Below are 15,879 nucleotides of genomic sequence, written 5' to 3'. Positions count from 1 at the left end.
CAAACATAAGTTGTCTGGAGAGTCTACTTTATAATCATACCAATGCTCTTCACTATCATACTTGAGCAGTGGGTTCTCATATAGGTCTGGTTTGTCTACAGAGGGGTCCTGGTCTAAGTCTTGATGAATAGACTGGGCCAGTGACAGTGGGAGTGCAAGTGATAGTGCTGTGGATTTTCTGGGCTTCTTCTTTGGTATAAATTGTTTCCTCAAAGTTGAGGTGGAGTTTTTTTGCAGTGTTGTTAGAATGTTTTAGGAGGGCGTGCAAGGAAGAGGTTTGACACTGAGGCTTTGTTGTATGTCAGGATGGTCACTGCTATGTTAAACGTTGTGTAGCCCTGTTAGAAATGGGGTCTTTGGTTGGCAGTCAAGTTAGCCCCTGTCCAAGGAAGGACCCTTACTCTAGTCAGGTTAAAGGAGAATCACACTCAGTTAACCCCCGCTCACCCCGTTGGTAGCTTGGCACGAGTAGGCAGGCTTAAATTCAGATGCAATGTGTAAAGTATTTGTACCAACACACAGTAATACAATGAAACACTACAAAATGGGCACCACACCAGTTTAAAAAAATAGGTAATATTTATCTAAATCAAACAAGACCAGAACAACAAAGTTCCAACATACACAAGTCAAGATATGAATTTTACAAAGAATAAGAGTCTTAATCCTTGGAAAACAGTGAGAATACTGTTGTTACACAAAGTACCTGGTTAGCGTAAAATAATAAAGCCACACAGGTAAGCCTGCATCGAAAAAGGCCAGCGATGCATTGATTTCTCACTGGCAAGCGAGACCGTGCATCGTTCCTGCTCCTGTGAGGACGACGTGTATCCTTCTCTCTCTCCCGCAAGAGAGCAATGCATCAAATCCCAGACGAGCACCTCAGGTCCGGGCAGGCTTTTTGTTGATTTTTCACATCCAGCGATCTTGCGTTCGAAATTAGGTGGCACTGTGTCAGGAAACCATGCTGTGTGTGGCTAATGGGTATTGTGCGTCATTTCTCCAGCCACGATGTGTCGATCTCCCAGCCACGATGCAGGTGGCACGTCAATTTTAGCTGCGAGGCCGGCGGCATGTTGTTTATCAGCTGCATTGCAGATGGCGCATCAAAGGTTTCACCGCACGACGGTCTGTGCATGGATTTCAGCCCGTTTCCACCAGCTTCACCTTTCAAGGGCCCAGAGACAGGTTAGGGCAGCACTTGCCAGGGCAGGAGTCTCAGCAGAGAGTCCAGGTCCTGGCAGAGAGAAGTATTCAATGTCCCTGAGACTTCAACAACAGGAGGCAAGCTCAGTTCAAGCCCTTGGAGATTCTTCACCAGTGAGAAGTCACACAAAAGTCTGTCTTTGTCCTCTTTCAGGCAGAAGCAGCTACTGCAGGCCAACTCAGCAAAGCACAGTCTCAAGCAAAGGGGCAGTACTCATCATCCAGCTCCTCAGCTCTTCTCCTTGGCAGAGGTTCCTCTTGGTTCCAGAAGTAATCTGATTTTTAGGGGTTTTGGGTCCAATACTTATACCCCTTTCTGCTTTTGAAGTAGATCTACTTCAAAGGAAAGTCTCTGTTGTTCACAAGATCCTGCCTTGCCCAGGCAAGCCCCAAACACACACCAGGGGGTTGGCGACTGCAATGTGTGAGGGCAGGCACAGCCCTTTCAGGTGTAAGTGACCCTCCCCTCCTAGAACAAATGGCTCACCAGCAGACACCCCAGCTCCCTTTGTGTCACTGTCTAGAGAAGAAGTGCAAACAGCCCAACTGTCAAACCGACCCAGACAGGCAATCCACAAACAGGCAGAGTCACAGAATGGTTTAAGCAACAAAATGTCTACTTTCTAAAAGTACCATTTTCAAACTAAATCTCAAAACCAACTTCATTGAAAGATGTATTTTTAAATTGTGAGTTCAGAGACCCTAAACTCCAAATTTCTATCTGTTCTCAGAGGTAATCTGCACTTTAATAATATTTAAAGGCAGCCCCTATGTTAACCTATGACGAGATAGGCCTTGCAACAGTGAAGACTGAATTTAGCAGTATTTCACTGCTAGGACATGTAAAACACATCAGTACATGTCCCACCTATAACATACACTGCACCCTGCTCATGAGGCTACCTAGGGACTAGGGGTGCCTTACATGTAGAAAAACTGAAGGTTTAGGCCTGGCAAGTGGATACACTTGCAAGGTCGAATTGGCAGTTTTAAAACTGCACACACAGACATTGCAGTGGCAGGTCTGAGCCATGTTTGCAGGGCTACTTATGTGGGAGGCACAACCAGTGCTGCAGGCCCACTAGTAGCATTTGATTTACAGGCCCTAGGCACCTCTAGTGCACTTTACTAGGGACTTACTAGTAAATCAAATATGCCAATCATGGAAAGCCAATTACACATATAATTTACATAGAGAACACTTACACTTTAGCACTAGTCAGCAGTGGTAAAGTGTCCAGAGCAAATGAAACAGCAAAATCAGAGTCCAGCACACAGAAACAACCTGGGAAGCAGAGGCAAAAAGTTAAGGGAGACCACGCCAAGGATGCCAAGTCTAACTAGCCCTAAAATGGAGGGCACAGTAAAAGCTAGTGTTAAAATAGTTAAATTGCTAATTGTGGTATACATTGACCAGGCAATTTTAAATCTGGCAGACATTTAGCAGACTTAGCTTTCGGTAGGTATGTTTGATAAGATTTGTGATGATTCTTTAAAGGATACTTACAACTGTATGATATTGGTCAGGCTGTTGACAAGTTAAGGCAAATGCAAGAAATCTCAGGTTTCACACAGATTCAACAAGGGTGGTGGTGGGGGTCAAAGGTAAAGGGGTGTGGAAGGAGTGAAAAAAGTCACTGATTTTCAAACAAATTTGGCGAAGTTTCACAGATCTGCTCTAGACTGACATTTTGCGTGCTTAGGTTACTGTTGATTTTGAGCTTCATACAAATCTATAAAGAGGGTCACAGTTAAGGGGTGGAAACTCAAAATATTCATTTGCTAATAATGGTGCTGTTTAATAAACAAGAATGACATTTTACAGTTTGTTAGCCAGTTAGGCCCATTGCAGGGATTTGGGTTTTCACTGAGATCTGATAAGGGGTGTAAAGTTAAAGGAGAAGTACAGGGGAAGGGGAGGAAGGGATAATCTTTGAAAAATTACACAGAAATATGTTCGGTGTCATTTTGGGGTTCTGCACAGAATTTGGCAGACACTTTGCATGTTTGTCTTATTTCTGATATGGCTAGTTTCAAGAAGATTAGTCAAGGGGGAATATGGTTAGCATTAGGCATAAAACGATTTTGACACATTTTCATAACCTTCATCAGGACTTTAAATTTCTAGTTTTCTACCAGTATATTAAGCTAAGCCCGATAGAGATTCAAGGTGTCTTGGTGGCTTAAGTAAAACATAGAATGGGTCTCAAAAAAGCTTTGATTTGCTAGTATCTCTGGCACCATTTGAGCATTTGCAGTTAAGTTGGCAGATACAAAACTGGGTTCAACTTGCACACTTAGGCCCTCATTATGACAATGGCGGTAAATCCCACTTACCACTGGAGTGACGGCCGCCAATATACCATCGCGGAGGTGAACATCCGTTCGTCATATTATGACACACATACACCAAACCGACAGAATACTGCCACAAACACATATCTGCCAAACCAAAGGTCAGTGTTAAAGTGTCAGTACTACCACCCATACCGTTACGCCAACAAAACAACGTCCTCCACATTATGACCCACGAATCACTGCGGCGGGGTGGACATTTAATGGCGGTAAACCATTGCCGGTACACACTGGCGCGGTCTGAATGGCCACCCAAATACAAAACAACACAACACTGGCCAATACAACAAAACACACACCTGACACTGATACACACACCACAACTACCCACCCACCCACAGCACTATAAAAAACCCAACCACATTACCCACAACCGTTTACGAACACCAAAAATTGCCACGAGACAGACACGAATATCACAGAGACAACTAAACATTGACACACCACAAAAAAACATTCATCCGTCATGCACCCCACATCCCACACCCGCCACGTTACTCAACACCCTCTGCGCAACACACACACCACACAACACCCATGTCCCCACTAAGGCACCCCCGTTTCACTGATGAGGAGTTGCGGGTCATGGTGGAGGAAGCACAGGTACAGCAGATAGCCATTGCCTGGAAGATGGAGCTATGGCGGAGGATCATGGACAGGGTGAATACTGTGGAACAGTATCCAAGAACAAGGGACAACATCAAGAAGAGGTGGAACGACCTACGGGGGAAGGTACATTCCGTGGCAGCATGGCACCAGCTCGCCATTGAGAGGACTGGCTGGGGACCCCGACCTCCTCCCCCACAGCTGACAGCATGGGAGGAACAAGTCTTGGCAATGCTGCATCCTGAGGGACTCACTGGAGGAGCCGGTGGACTGGAAACTGGTGAGTCAAAATTTACAACCTATCACCCCCCCATGCATCTCACCCCAACCCCCTCACCCTGACTCCCATCACTCCACTCCATCCCACACAGTGCACCTAACTTACACATGTCAGTAACCAGAATACCAAGCCCTGCATGCCATACCAATGCATGGACAGCCCTCCCATTCCTGCATGTACACCCATCACCAAAGCATGCACAGCATGGAGTACTAACAATCACAAAACCAGGGATGTGGAATTCCTATCGCCCAATGCCCAGCACATCTTGTTTGGGGTCAAGGGCAACAAGTTTTTATGTTTACTTTGTCCTTGCAACACAAGCCCTTTGGCTGCCTGTTTACAGAGAGTGGAACTCTCTGCAGTTGAGGTAATGTTTCCAAAAGATAAGACTGTCCGAACTTGTATTTATGGTTCATTATTTGAAAGCCTTAATTATTAGGGTGAGTGCTGTAAATAAATGTCTTAAGGTCACACTTCACTACTGACGTTGGTTCCAGTACAAAAAAAAAACGGTGTATACACATGTTTGAAAAGTTAAGGCTATGAGGCTAAGTATAATGCTCCCAAAATGCTCTCTGATTAGATGCAAATGAAGTGTCATTTAGAAAATGTGTTGATGCATGCTAGTATTTCCCAAACATATTTCTAATGGAAAATCAGTGTAACCATTTTCAACACAATTATGGGAAGCATGAAAATAAACAAACACTGACAAAGCCAACTGATCTGACATATTTTTATAAGTCTTTTAGTTTCATCAATGCGTGTCTTGTTTTGACATGGCTTTTGTAACACTTTATTGTTGTGGGAGCTACCAGGCCCTCAACATTGTAACAAACACTGGCAAAAAAAAAAAAAAGTTTTTGAACTCTAAAAGCACACGTTGCCACCAGTGGCATAACAAAGGCCCTGCAGCCGCCCTCCAGGGGGCCCCTTCAGCACAGCACCTGCCCTGAGTGAGTCTGGAGAGGGGGCTCCTCCATGTTCTTTGCAAAGGGGCACCCTCCAGTTTCGTTACGTCACTGATTGCCACTGTAGTTCCCGACACAGAACAAAACTACTTTGTGTGCCAATATGCTCCTTGTGGAAGAGCAGAATGCGATCACTCACAGTAAAGCCAGCCGAAAGAGAGAGAAATAGAAATTTTATAAAAACAAAATGTCTTTGTTAACACCAGACCTAATTAGGGACCAAGACCCATATGTAGGTAGCTTTTTGCATGTCGCAAACAGCGACTTTCTCTGTTTGCGACGTGCAAAAAGCGCACTGCGATGCACAAACCCAGTTTTGCGATTCGGTAACCTGGTTACTGATTCGCAAAACGGGTTTGCGACTCGCAATTAGGAAGGGGTGTTCCCTTCCTAATTGCGACTCGCATTGCAATGTAGGATTGTTTTGTGAACGCAGGCGCAAACCAATCTGCCTGCTCTGAAAAAATGAAACGAAAACGTTTCATTTTTCGTTTTTGTAATGCATCTCGTTTTCCTTTAAGGAAAACGGGCTGCATTACACAAAAAAAAAAATGCTTTATTGAAAAGCAGTCACCAACATGGTGGTCTGCTGTCTCCAGCAGGCCCCCATCCCTGTGAGGGCCGCCATTCGCAAGGGGGTCGCAAATTGCGACCCACCTCATGATTATTCATGAGGTGGGCATTTGCGAAGCCCTTGCGAATCACAGATGATGTCAGGGACACCATCCTACATTAGGATTTGCGACTTGCAAATTGCGAGTCGCTCTGACTAGCAATTTACTGGTCGCAAATCTGAACGTACCTACATGTGGCCCCAAATTCTTAAAGAAAGTCACAAAAGTGCACCCATGGTATCTGTCGTACCCCTATAAAATATTTGTGAACTATATTTTAGCATGGGTAAATACGCATGTGTAGATTTGTTCATGTGAAAATCTATTGAGCATTTGCAAGTTCATTTTCTCTCCAGCCACTTTCTTCCCAACCCTGGAAGAAGTTCTAATTCTGCCATTGACAGGAGTAAATGTCCAACCTTTATTATTATGGGAAAATATTAGAGAGAAGCTGGTGAAAATCTTTAAAACATGCAGGTTAGTAGGTTTGCGGACTTAAAGGCATTCCAGTCCTGAAACTATTGCTTACTGCTTCCTCCAGCCCCAGTATGCAGATCTGCAGAAAGGTGGCAAAATAAGGAAATTGCTACAGTAGGGATTGAAACTGCAAGTATTCAAGCCCTACTATGGTAGTAGCCCTGGCATAATCAGAGAGGCTATTATCAGAGCTCTTACATAATGAGATTGCTGCCATAATTTGTCGCCACACTACATGGCACCAAAGGGACAAGTAGATCTTTTTACAGGACAAGTAGATTTGAGATGCAACCTGGCCCCTGGACAAGTAGATATTTTAATAAATTCCACACCCCTGCACAATACATCACCATACACAAACAAAGGTGGCAGGGCAACAGCAACAATACAGGGAAAGCTAGGGATGTACAATACGTCACAGATATGAGGGATAATACATCACTTACATCCCCACAGGTGCCCCAGCCAATCCCAGTGACGAGGAGGTGCCACGACTATCCAGTCCCCCAACAGAAGATGCCCCCAGTGATGACAGTAACTCTGGACTTCAGGATCTGGATGAACTTCCTGGCCCATCAGGGACCACTGGTCAGTATGCAACCCCAGCCCACTTCCAGTCCACCACAGAGCCTTCCCCCCCAGTACCCAACACCATAGCACCCACCCACCATCCCCACACCTCTGTCCCTAGGACACGTCAATCAGAAGTGTGCCACCTGTACAGGGACCCCAGTCCACACTTCACACCCAAGACAATCAGGGTCCTGGGGTCAGTGGCAGTGGGCACACCGTTCAGGGGACACAGGCACAGGGGGACAGGGACACTCGGAGGACAGCTGTGCGCTAAGTGGAGGACAGGCCCAAGGAACCGTCTCTCCAGAAGGCACTCACTAATGTCCTGGGGGCTTACCCACAATCCCAGGACAAATGGGCCAGATCCTTACCAACATGCAGGAGAAGAAGCGGCTGCAGGAGTTACACCATCAGGAGATCAGGGAAGATTTTCAGGCCCACAAAACCACCATGGTCTCCATAGCAGGGGTGCTGGCTGATATGGCCAACTTCATTAGGGAAGGGACAGCACACCAGCGGGCCTCTACCACTAGCCAGTCTACTGACCAGCCCTCCACATCTGCTACAGCTAGTGAACAGGAGGCCCTGTCACAGGACCCACAGGCCACCGGCACCCCTCCCCTTGCAGAAGGTGAACCACCCCACAAACGTTCCCTGCAACCCAGACAGAAGCCAGAGACACATGTCAAGACCAAGACCATCACCAGGAAATTAGACTCTCCTGAATGTACCCCAACCCTTGTGTCCCACCCTGTCACCTTGTCCACTCTGAACTGCCTTTGCTCCCTTTCCTATGGCCCCTTGGACACTGGACTTGTGCTACAAACAGACTGGAACAATACCCTGGACTTACCTCTACCATCACCCCATTCCATTGCACTTTTCCGTCTATAATTTGCACTCAAATAAATACCCTTGAACACAACTTGAGGGATATTGTTTTATGTGATGAAAATGTGTAATAATGGAAACAGTCACATCTTGTGCAAATGATCTGAACACTGTGATAGCATACAAATAATGACCTGTAGCTGTCTGTAGTCATCACATCAGTACACAGTTGTTATAACACCAACATCTGCAAAATGAGAAGGCATAGGTGACAGTAAGTTGAGATGCAAAGGAAGTGAATGCCACCCTGCTACAGCCACACAGAAAACATCAATAGTCAGAGGAATTGTCAGTACCACTGTCTCACCTGTGTGTCATTGGAAGTATTGACGTATAACTGATGTTCTGATGTCCAAATCCTCATCCTCTGCCTCCTCATCCTCACTGTCCTCAGGGTCCACTGCTGCCACAGGGGCATTTCCAATCTCCTCCTCCTGCAGATAATGACCATGTCACCTGAGGGCCAGGATGTGCAGCATGCTGCATGCTGCTACTGTCTGGCAGACCTTCTCGGGTCAGTAGCACAGGGATCCACCTGTCAGATGGAAGCATCTGAACCTGGCCTTCAGGAGACCGAAGGTACGGTGGACGATCCGCCTGGTTTGCCCATATGCACCATTAAACCGATTCTCAGCCCCTGTTAAGGCATTCCTCAAATGGGCAGGAGCCACGATAGGTTTGGGTAGCCAGAGTCACCTGCAAGTATTGAGGGACAAACATTAGCCTTACACAATGGTATGGGGATAACTCCTGAAGTCATACACTGACATACATCGGGTGGGGACTCAGGCTCACCTATTAGCCACACCCTGTGCCTCTGTAGCTGTGCCATCACATTTGGGATGCTGCTATTCCTCAGGACAAAGGCGTCATGCACCGACCCAGGATATTTGGCAGTGACGTGGGAGATGTACTGGTCAGCCAGGAACACCATTTGGACATTGAGTGAGTGAAAACTCCTCCGATTCCTGAATACCTGTTCATTGTGGCAAGGGGGACAAATGCAATATGTGTTCTGTCAATCGCCCCAATAATGTTAGGTATATGTCCCATTGCATAGAATCCTGCCTTCACAGTGGCCAAATCTTCCACATGGGGGTAAGCAATGTAGTTGCACATGTGTTTGACCAAGGCAGACAAAGCCCTTGCTAGCACTACTGAGAACATTGGCTGTGACATTCCTGCTGCCAAACCCACTGTCACTTGGAAAGAACCAATTGCCAGGAAATGGAGCACTGATAAAACTTGGGATCCCAGTGGGATGACAGATAGCTGATATCAGATCAAGCTCCAATTGAGCACACAGCTCTGTGATAGTGGCCCTGTCCAGTCTATAGGTGAGTATTATGTGACTGTCCTCCTATATAGTCAAGTCCACAAGGGGTCTGTACACAGGGTCTTGTCTCCTCCTCCTATTCATCCGCAGTGGTAGGTATCTAAGGGACACAAGAGTGAGTAGGGTGTCACAATTTGAACAATGGAACCACCACCTCAGTGTACACAGAGCATTAATGTAATGGTACAATGAGAATGGCAATGTATATGCAATTTATAGCAATGACACAGTTCTCGATTATCTGAATGTTGTTCACCACCATAAAATGGTGACCGCCTGTCCTGTATGTAGGGACAGGTGGAAGTGAGGTAACTGCGGAAGGCAGTCTTGCATCGCCGTGCTATTCCTCATTGGCTAACATGGGGGTCTATGGAGTACAGTGGCCAATGGGGATTGGCGGTAACGGTGTACACCGCCCAGGACCTGAACACCATTTTCTGTCTATAACCCCACTTGATTCCCGACTTTCAGCAGAACAACACCTACACTGTGTGTGCTGCTGTGACCTGTGTCTGGATCCTGCCATGGCCCGTGTGACCAGGGAAAGGGCCCCTGCCTTTACTTCATAGTAGTTGGAGCGCTTGGTGGATGGGGTCCTACCCCAGTATGGACAGCTGCATGGGCCTCCAGATCAACAGGTGAGTACACCTTGGGCACAATGCATGTGACAAGGTTGCATGGAGATGTGTATGCAAGCATCGTGTCATTTTGGGGGGAGGTATGTCTGGTGGTAGTGTACATGGTGGGCACCGAGTGATGTGTGTGCCAAATGGAAATGGAAATGGTATTTGTGGGCCATATGTGTGACAGGCTGGATTGTATGTGTAATGGTGACCTCCTGTCTGTATTACCTCTGCAGGTCAGTGCCCATCAGAAGAAGGGATTGTGGCGTGCCATTGCCACAGACGTGCGGACCCTGGGGGTCTACAGCAGGCGGAGAACATACTGTAGGAAAAGGTGGGAGGACCGGAGGCGCTGGGCCCGGAAGAACGCAGAGGCCCAGCTGGGGATGGCCTCCCAACAAGGGAGGGGTGCCGGTCAGAACTTGACCCCCTGATGGCCCGCATACAGATGGTGGCCTACCTAGAGCTGGATGAGCGCTTGAGGCCATCATAGCAGTCACAAAGAGGTGAGTACAGTGAGCATAACAACAATTATTGGTAGGTGGCATGGGAGCCTTGTGGTGGGTTTCAGTAAGTGGGTGCCCCTTAATGCCAGGTCAGACATTGTAGCGTGATCCAGCTCAAAGGAAATGGGTGTATTGCAAAATCTGGTAACCTAGCTAGGTTGCATTCCATGTCAGAGAGGGCTTAGTGGGTCCCAGGAGGGCTGCAGTTGGCGGTGGTTGTCTCTCATCTTGCTGTGGCACCTACCCAATTGAATGCCAGTGCGGTGCATAGTGCACAATCCTGATCCCTGTGTATGAATGTAATGTGTATGCCAACTGTGGTGTTGGAATTGATCCAGTGCTCCCTTTCTCTCCCCCCCCCACTTTTTTCTTCTGTCATCCTGTCCATGTGTGCATTAGCATCATCTGGCAGAGGAGCAGGGGCACCGCCGACAGAGGGAGCTGCATCCCACAGGACCCAGGAGGCAGAGTCCACCAACGCCGAGAGAACCAGTGGGACGGAGGGCGACGGGAGCACCATGGCGGAGACAGGCGGTGACAACACTGACTCTGATTCTTCCTCCGATGGAAGCTTCCTGGTGATGGCAGACACCTCTAGGACCACCCCAGCTACAAGTACAGCTGCCACCCCACATACCACCACCGCCCTCCAAGTAGCCTCCCCACTGAGTTACCCATGCCCGCTCACCGAGGAAGGGGGGCATCTCCTCCACCCCAGGCACCTCAGGTCCTGCCCCAGTGAGCCCTGCTGCCCTCAGTAAGGAGGCTATTGACCTCATGAGATCCATCTCTGTAGGGCGGTCGACCATTGTGAATGCCATCCAGGGGCTGGTATCCCAGATGCAGCAATGCAATGCATTCCTGGAGGGCATCCACTGTGTATTGGCGGCCCAACAGAGATCGTTTCAGGCTCTGGCCTCCTCTCTGATAGTAGCCAGTGTCCCTGTCCCTACATCCCCCCTCCAACTCCCACTTCCCAGTCCCAGTCACCTCAATCCCAACCCATCCCATGCACACAGACAAGCATGCACACAAAACATCACGCAAGAGTGGCACAGACAAACAGAGGCAGCACACTTCAGGCCACAAGCTCTCACACAAACCCCACACAGTTCCACACATAACAACCTCCACTGCCTCTACTGTCTCCCCCTCCTGCTCCTCCTCCTCCCACAGTCACATCTGCACTCACACCTGCATGCACTGCATCAACAGCCACCACCACCATCACCACACCAAGCAGCACACACACCTCACTTGCAGACACCTCCACAACATCCATCTATGCGTCCACTGTGTCCTCTCCCACCCTGTCTGCCCCCTTCTAAGAGACACAAAAACACACACTCAGACTCCCGGCAGCCATCCACCACACATCAGCACACTGACTATGCACCTGCACCCAAGTTCAGCAGGCGTACACCTCCAACAACCACTCCCTCAACCTCCACTCTCATCCCTCCTCGGTCATCCCACCCCACCGTCCTAAGAAGCTTTTCCTTGCCCAACTTGACCTCTTCCCTCCCCCTCCACCCCCCCACGTCCTGTCTGTAAAAGCAGAGTCCCATCGACCCAGCCCAGCACCTCAGCCAAACAGTCTGCCACTGCTCCCATCAAATCAACAGCTGCTGGCAAGAAGGGGCCCCAGAGTGTGAAGGCTGCCACTCCTACTGGGAGCACACCTCCACCTCAGAAACTCGACCACCCAAGAAATGGAAAGATCCCACTCCACTACCCAAAAAAGGGAAGGTTCCCACTCCACCAACAAAGAGAGGCAAGAGGCTTCCTCCACCAACAGTGGGCAAGGAGCCCTCACCTCCAACTGAGGCAGGCAGGGTAACACCTCCACCAGCAGTGGGCAAGGAGCCCTCACGTTCAGATGAGGCAGGCAGGGTAACACCTTAACCAGCAGTGGGCAAGAAGCCCTCACCTCCAGCTGAGGCAGGCAGGGTAACACCTCCACTAACAGTGGGCAAGGAGCCCTCACCTCCAGCAGAGACACAGCAGCCCTCACCTCCAGCTGAGACACAGCAGCCCTCACCTCCAGCAGAGAGCATGTAGGCCACCCTCCAGGGACTGTTGTACAAGGAGCCCCCTTCAGAACCAGTGGGTACGTTCCAGACCTTAGAGACTGTGCCCTTGCACTCCCCAGCAAAGAGAAATGGGCATGGAGCCCCCTACAGAACCAGTGGGCAAGTTCCCCACCTCAGAGACTGTGACCCTGCACCCCCCAGCAAAGAGAAATGGGCATGGAGCACCCTCTGGAACAAGTAGACAAGTTCCCCACTTCAGATGAGGTGCCCCCCACCCCCTTCCCCCTGAGGTGCCTGCCCATTTCCAACATGATGCCCCTGCACAGTGTAGTGCAGATATTATCAGGAAACAAGTTGGGGCTTGGACTGCGCCCTGTGGCCATGTGGACCTTTTGTAGTTTGGACTGGCCATTGGCCCTTTCTGGACATTTACTCCTATTTGTTTTTTCATACAGACAATATGGTGGCTGTTGGCATCAAATGACAATATCAGTTAAACCTAAATGTAGTCCTTGCATTATTATGACGTGGGTTCTGTGTCATTGGTTTTCCTCTGCAACTGGTTGTGTGCATGGTGTGTGTGTGTGAATGGTGTGTGTTGTGCGTATGTGTGTCACTTTCTTTTTCCTCCCTCCCTTGTGTGGTAGGCGGCTGTACTCACCGTCGTCATCTTCGTCGGTGTTGGTGTTCCAGGTGGAGGATAGTATAGAAGAGCATCAAGAGGACTTGTAGTTCCGGTTCCATGGCGGCGGTGGTCTTCTCTGTGTTTCTGATGGTGAGTCTTTTGCTTACTTTGCAGTGTTTCCGCAAGGCTTTTGATGGGGTTGGTACCATCCCAGAAATCGTGGCAGTTTGCTATGTCATAATATGGTGGGCGGTACCTTGGCTTCCGCCTGGCTGTTGATGGCTGTCAGGAAAACTACTGCCAGTGTTGGTAAGTTCTTCCCTCAGCAAAAACGATTCCCCTTTTCCTTGTACTCACGTTGGTTGCAGCGGCGTCCTCACTCCCGGTGGCTCTTGCGGAGGCTGTTCTTAGAACTAGCTTCTTCAGGTTTAACTGCCACTCAAGATGGTGGCCGCATATCTTTGTGAGGTCAGCACTCTAGTGTTTCTACCTTAGTCTCGTGCTGAAGCTTCCCTCCAGCTGTTTTTCTCTGGGAGCTGCGCACTTCCACTGTCATCTTGGGGAGAATGAGCAGTGTTCCTGAGGCGCTTCGTTTTATAGAGAATTCTCTCAGTTTTGAGTAATTACTTATTTTTCTTGTTATGGTGTGCACACCAGCTACTTTTTCCCTTCTGTAGAAGCTGAATTTCTTCCTCCTTCCAACAACTGGCTATCGGCTTTCTGAGGAGAATTCATTTTGGCTTAACAGAACTTCAAGCAACTGCAGTAAGGAATCCTTTTGTATGATTTCCAGACTTGCCAATATATACATATGTACATAATATTCAAAAATTCTTCGCCTTGCAGACTTGCCATTCTTAGAGACAAACCTCAGTGCTCAGACTAATTCCTAGAGACTGTGACTGATAAAAACTGAACCTTGAGAAGGAGATTTCGTTTCCTGTGAAATACATTAGTAGATTGTATATTTGTGAACCTTTGAACTGTTCTCCAGAGAACCTTGGATACCTCTGACTCCTGGAGAAAAGAAGATCTTAAGTTAACATTGTTCTCTTAGAGAGAGGCTAGTCTCTCAAAAGATCCAGGTTAGGAGACCAATAGAATTGGGTGAATGTGAATGGCTGAACATTTGAATGCGCAGTAGGAATGTACTTATCTATGCTCTTTCACCCGACTGCAGGTCCTTCCTTTAAAGAAATCCCAATAAGAAGAAAGGTGCAGGTTACAGAAGCACACACTGAATACCCTTTCTTCAAGTGGGAAACACAGGCTGGAACTGGCTCAGGAGGCGGTCTCTTTTTCTATTCCCATTCCTCTTTCCCCGTTGCAGATGCAGGGTTCAGATAATCAGTAAAGTCTGAACACGCATCTGTTGGAGGGAGTTGGGTAAAAGGCATCTGCTCCTGTGGGAGTTTGAGTTAATGGGTAATCTCCTGACAATGGCTGCCGCCGTCGTCAGTGGTGTTAACACCCTGGCAGTTGGTGTGGTACATTGGCTGTCTATGGGAGTTAACACCGCCATGGTCATAATTTAGGGGTAAATACTGCCAGCTTGTTGGCGGTATTACCATAACTTAAACTGTCACTGCCATTGTCATAATGACCACCAAAATATGCAGGTGGTTGGTGGCCACATGGGACACGAAGTGCAACAGTGATTAACATCAAGGTGGGGCTGAGCATGGCCTGCTCACAGTGAACCGCCAGCACACACAGCTCAATTCCATGCAGAACAGAGGTTGGCTGCTGCATGATACAGAGGCAGTATCATTTACCAACACAGCTTCAACAAGCCTACAACATTTATCAAATCACCAAGGACACTTTTACCCTTCCATTTAAAAAATATAGTCAATATGAAGTTATGGTTAGCTTTCGTCATAAAACTTTCTTTAAAAATCTCTGAAATTCACATAAAAACATAGTTAAAGTGGAGTTAGATTATGAAATACAACTAAACCCCCCTGAAATTCCCCAGCTATGGTTAGCTCTGTAATCCCTGGGACAAACACCTGCCATGCAAACCATAACTCACATACTAAAATCAATGTCTATGATTTCACACTATTTGCAATTAATAAAAAAGGTTGTCACACCACAGCTTTAAATTCCAATGCATACACTCATATTGTATCCAAAGTTGTTTCATTCATAATTTCAGTGGTAAATTGATAGTTATTAGTAAGATCATTTAAGTCACATGTGAATTCATCTGGTGAATTGGTGTGTGAGTAATGGTCTGCAATCCGTCTTGCACCGTGTTGAAAGGATTAAAGAGCCCTGGTTTGGGTGAAAGTGTCGGAGAAATTATGGTGGTAAGAGAACTTGATGTTACTGGTGGGAGTTAAGCACTGGCTATGGTGGTAGGTAGGTGGCTGGAGGTGATATAGTGCAGTGTTGGATCTGGCTAGGGGTCTTAATAGCACTGGTTGTGGATAATGCTGCATAATATTGGTTTTGGTGGAAGGTCACAAGAGCTCGGACTGAATCTCTCTTACCCGCTGCAACTCCTCAGACAGCTGCTGGTTGACACTGAGAAGCTCTCCCAGTTGTTCACGCTGCACACTGAGCTGGTCTTCCTTCATCTGCAGCATTGCTTTGAAAGAGACTTCCAGACGCTTCTCCAGGCTCTGATACTGACTTCTGTAAAGAAAGAGAAATGAGTAAATGCATTGTGCAGCACACTTAGCTACAAAAGTGTTCTTGCACCACTGGGACAATAGATGTCGATTCACCAAAATGCCAGGGGTAGAGGAAGTGTCAACACATACACTCTGACC

The 15,879-nt window shown here is 47.8% G+C and overlaps 1 protein-coding gene across 1 annotated transcript in view; it reads right to left on the bottom strand.

Annotated features, from left to right (window-relative positions):
- LOC138259410 (girdin-like) overlaps nt 1–15,879 on the bottom strand; it is a 632,998-nt gene that overhangs the window by 277,862 nt on the left and 339,257 nt on the right. The window contains exon 17 of the mRNA XM_069207157.1: nt 15,598–15,742. Within this exon, the coding sequence (XP_069063258.1) occupies nt 15,598–15,742 (145 nt within the window). The remainder of the gene's footprint in view (nt 1–15,597; nt 15,743–15,879) is intronic.

The sequence above is a fragment of the Pleurodeles waltl genome, chromosome 9, assembly GCF_031143425.1.
Source record: "Pleurodeles waltl isolate 20211129_DDA chromosome 9, aPleWal1.hap1.20221129, whole genome shotgun sequence".
NCBI classification, from domain to species: domain Eukaryota; kingdom Metazoa; phylum Chordata; class Amphibia; order Caudata; family Salamandridae; genus Pleurodeles; species Pleurodeles waltl.
The sequence above is the reverse complement of the archived record's forward strand: the minus strand, read 5'-3'. Positions and strand labels throughout refer to the sequence as shown.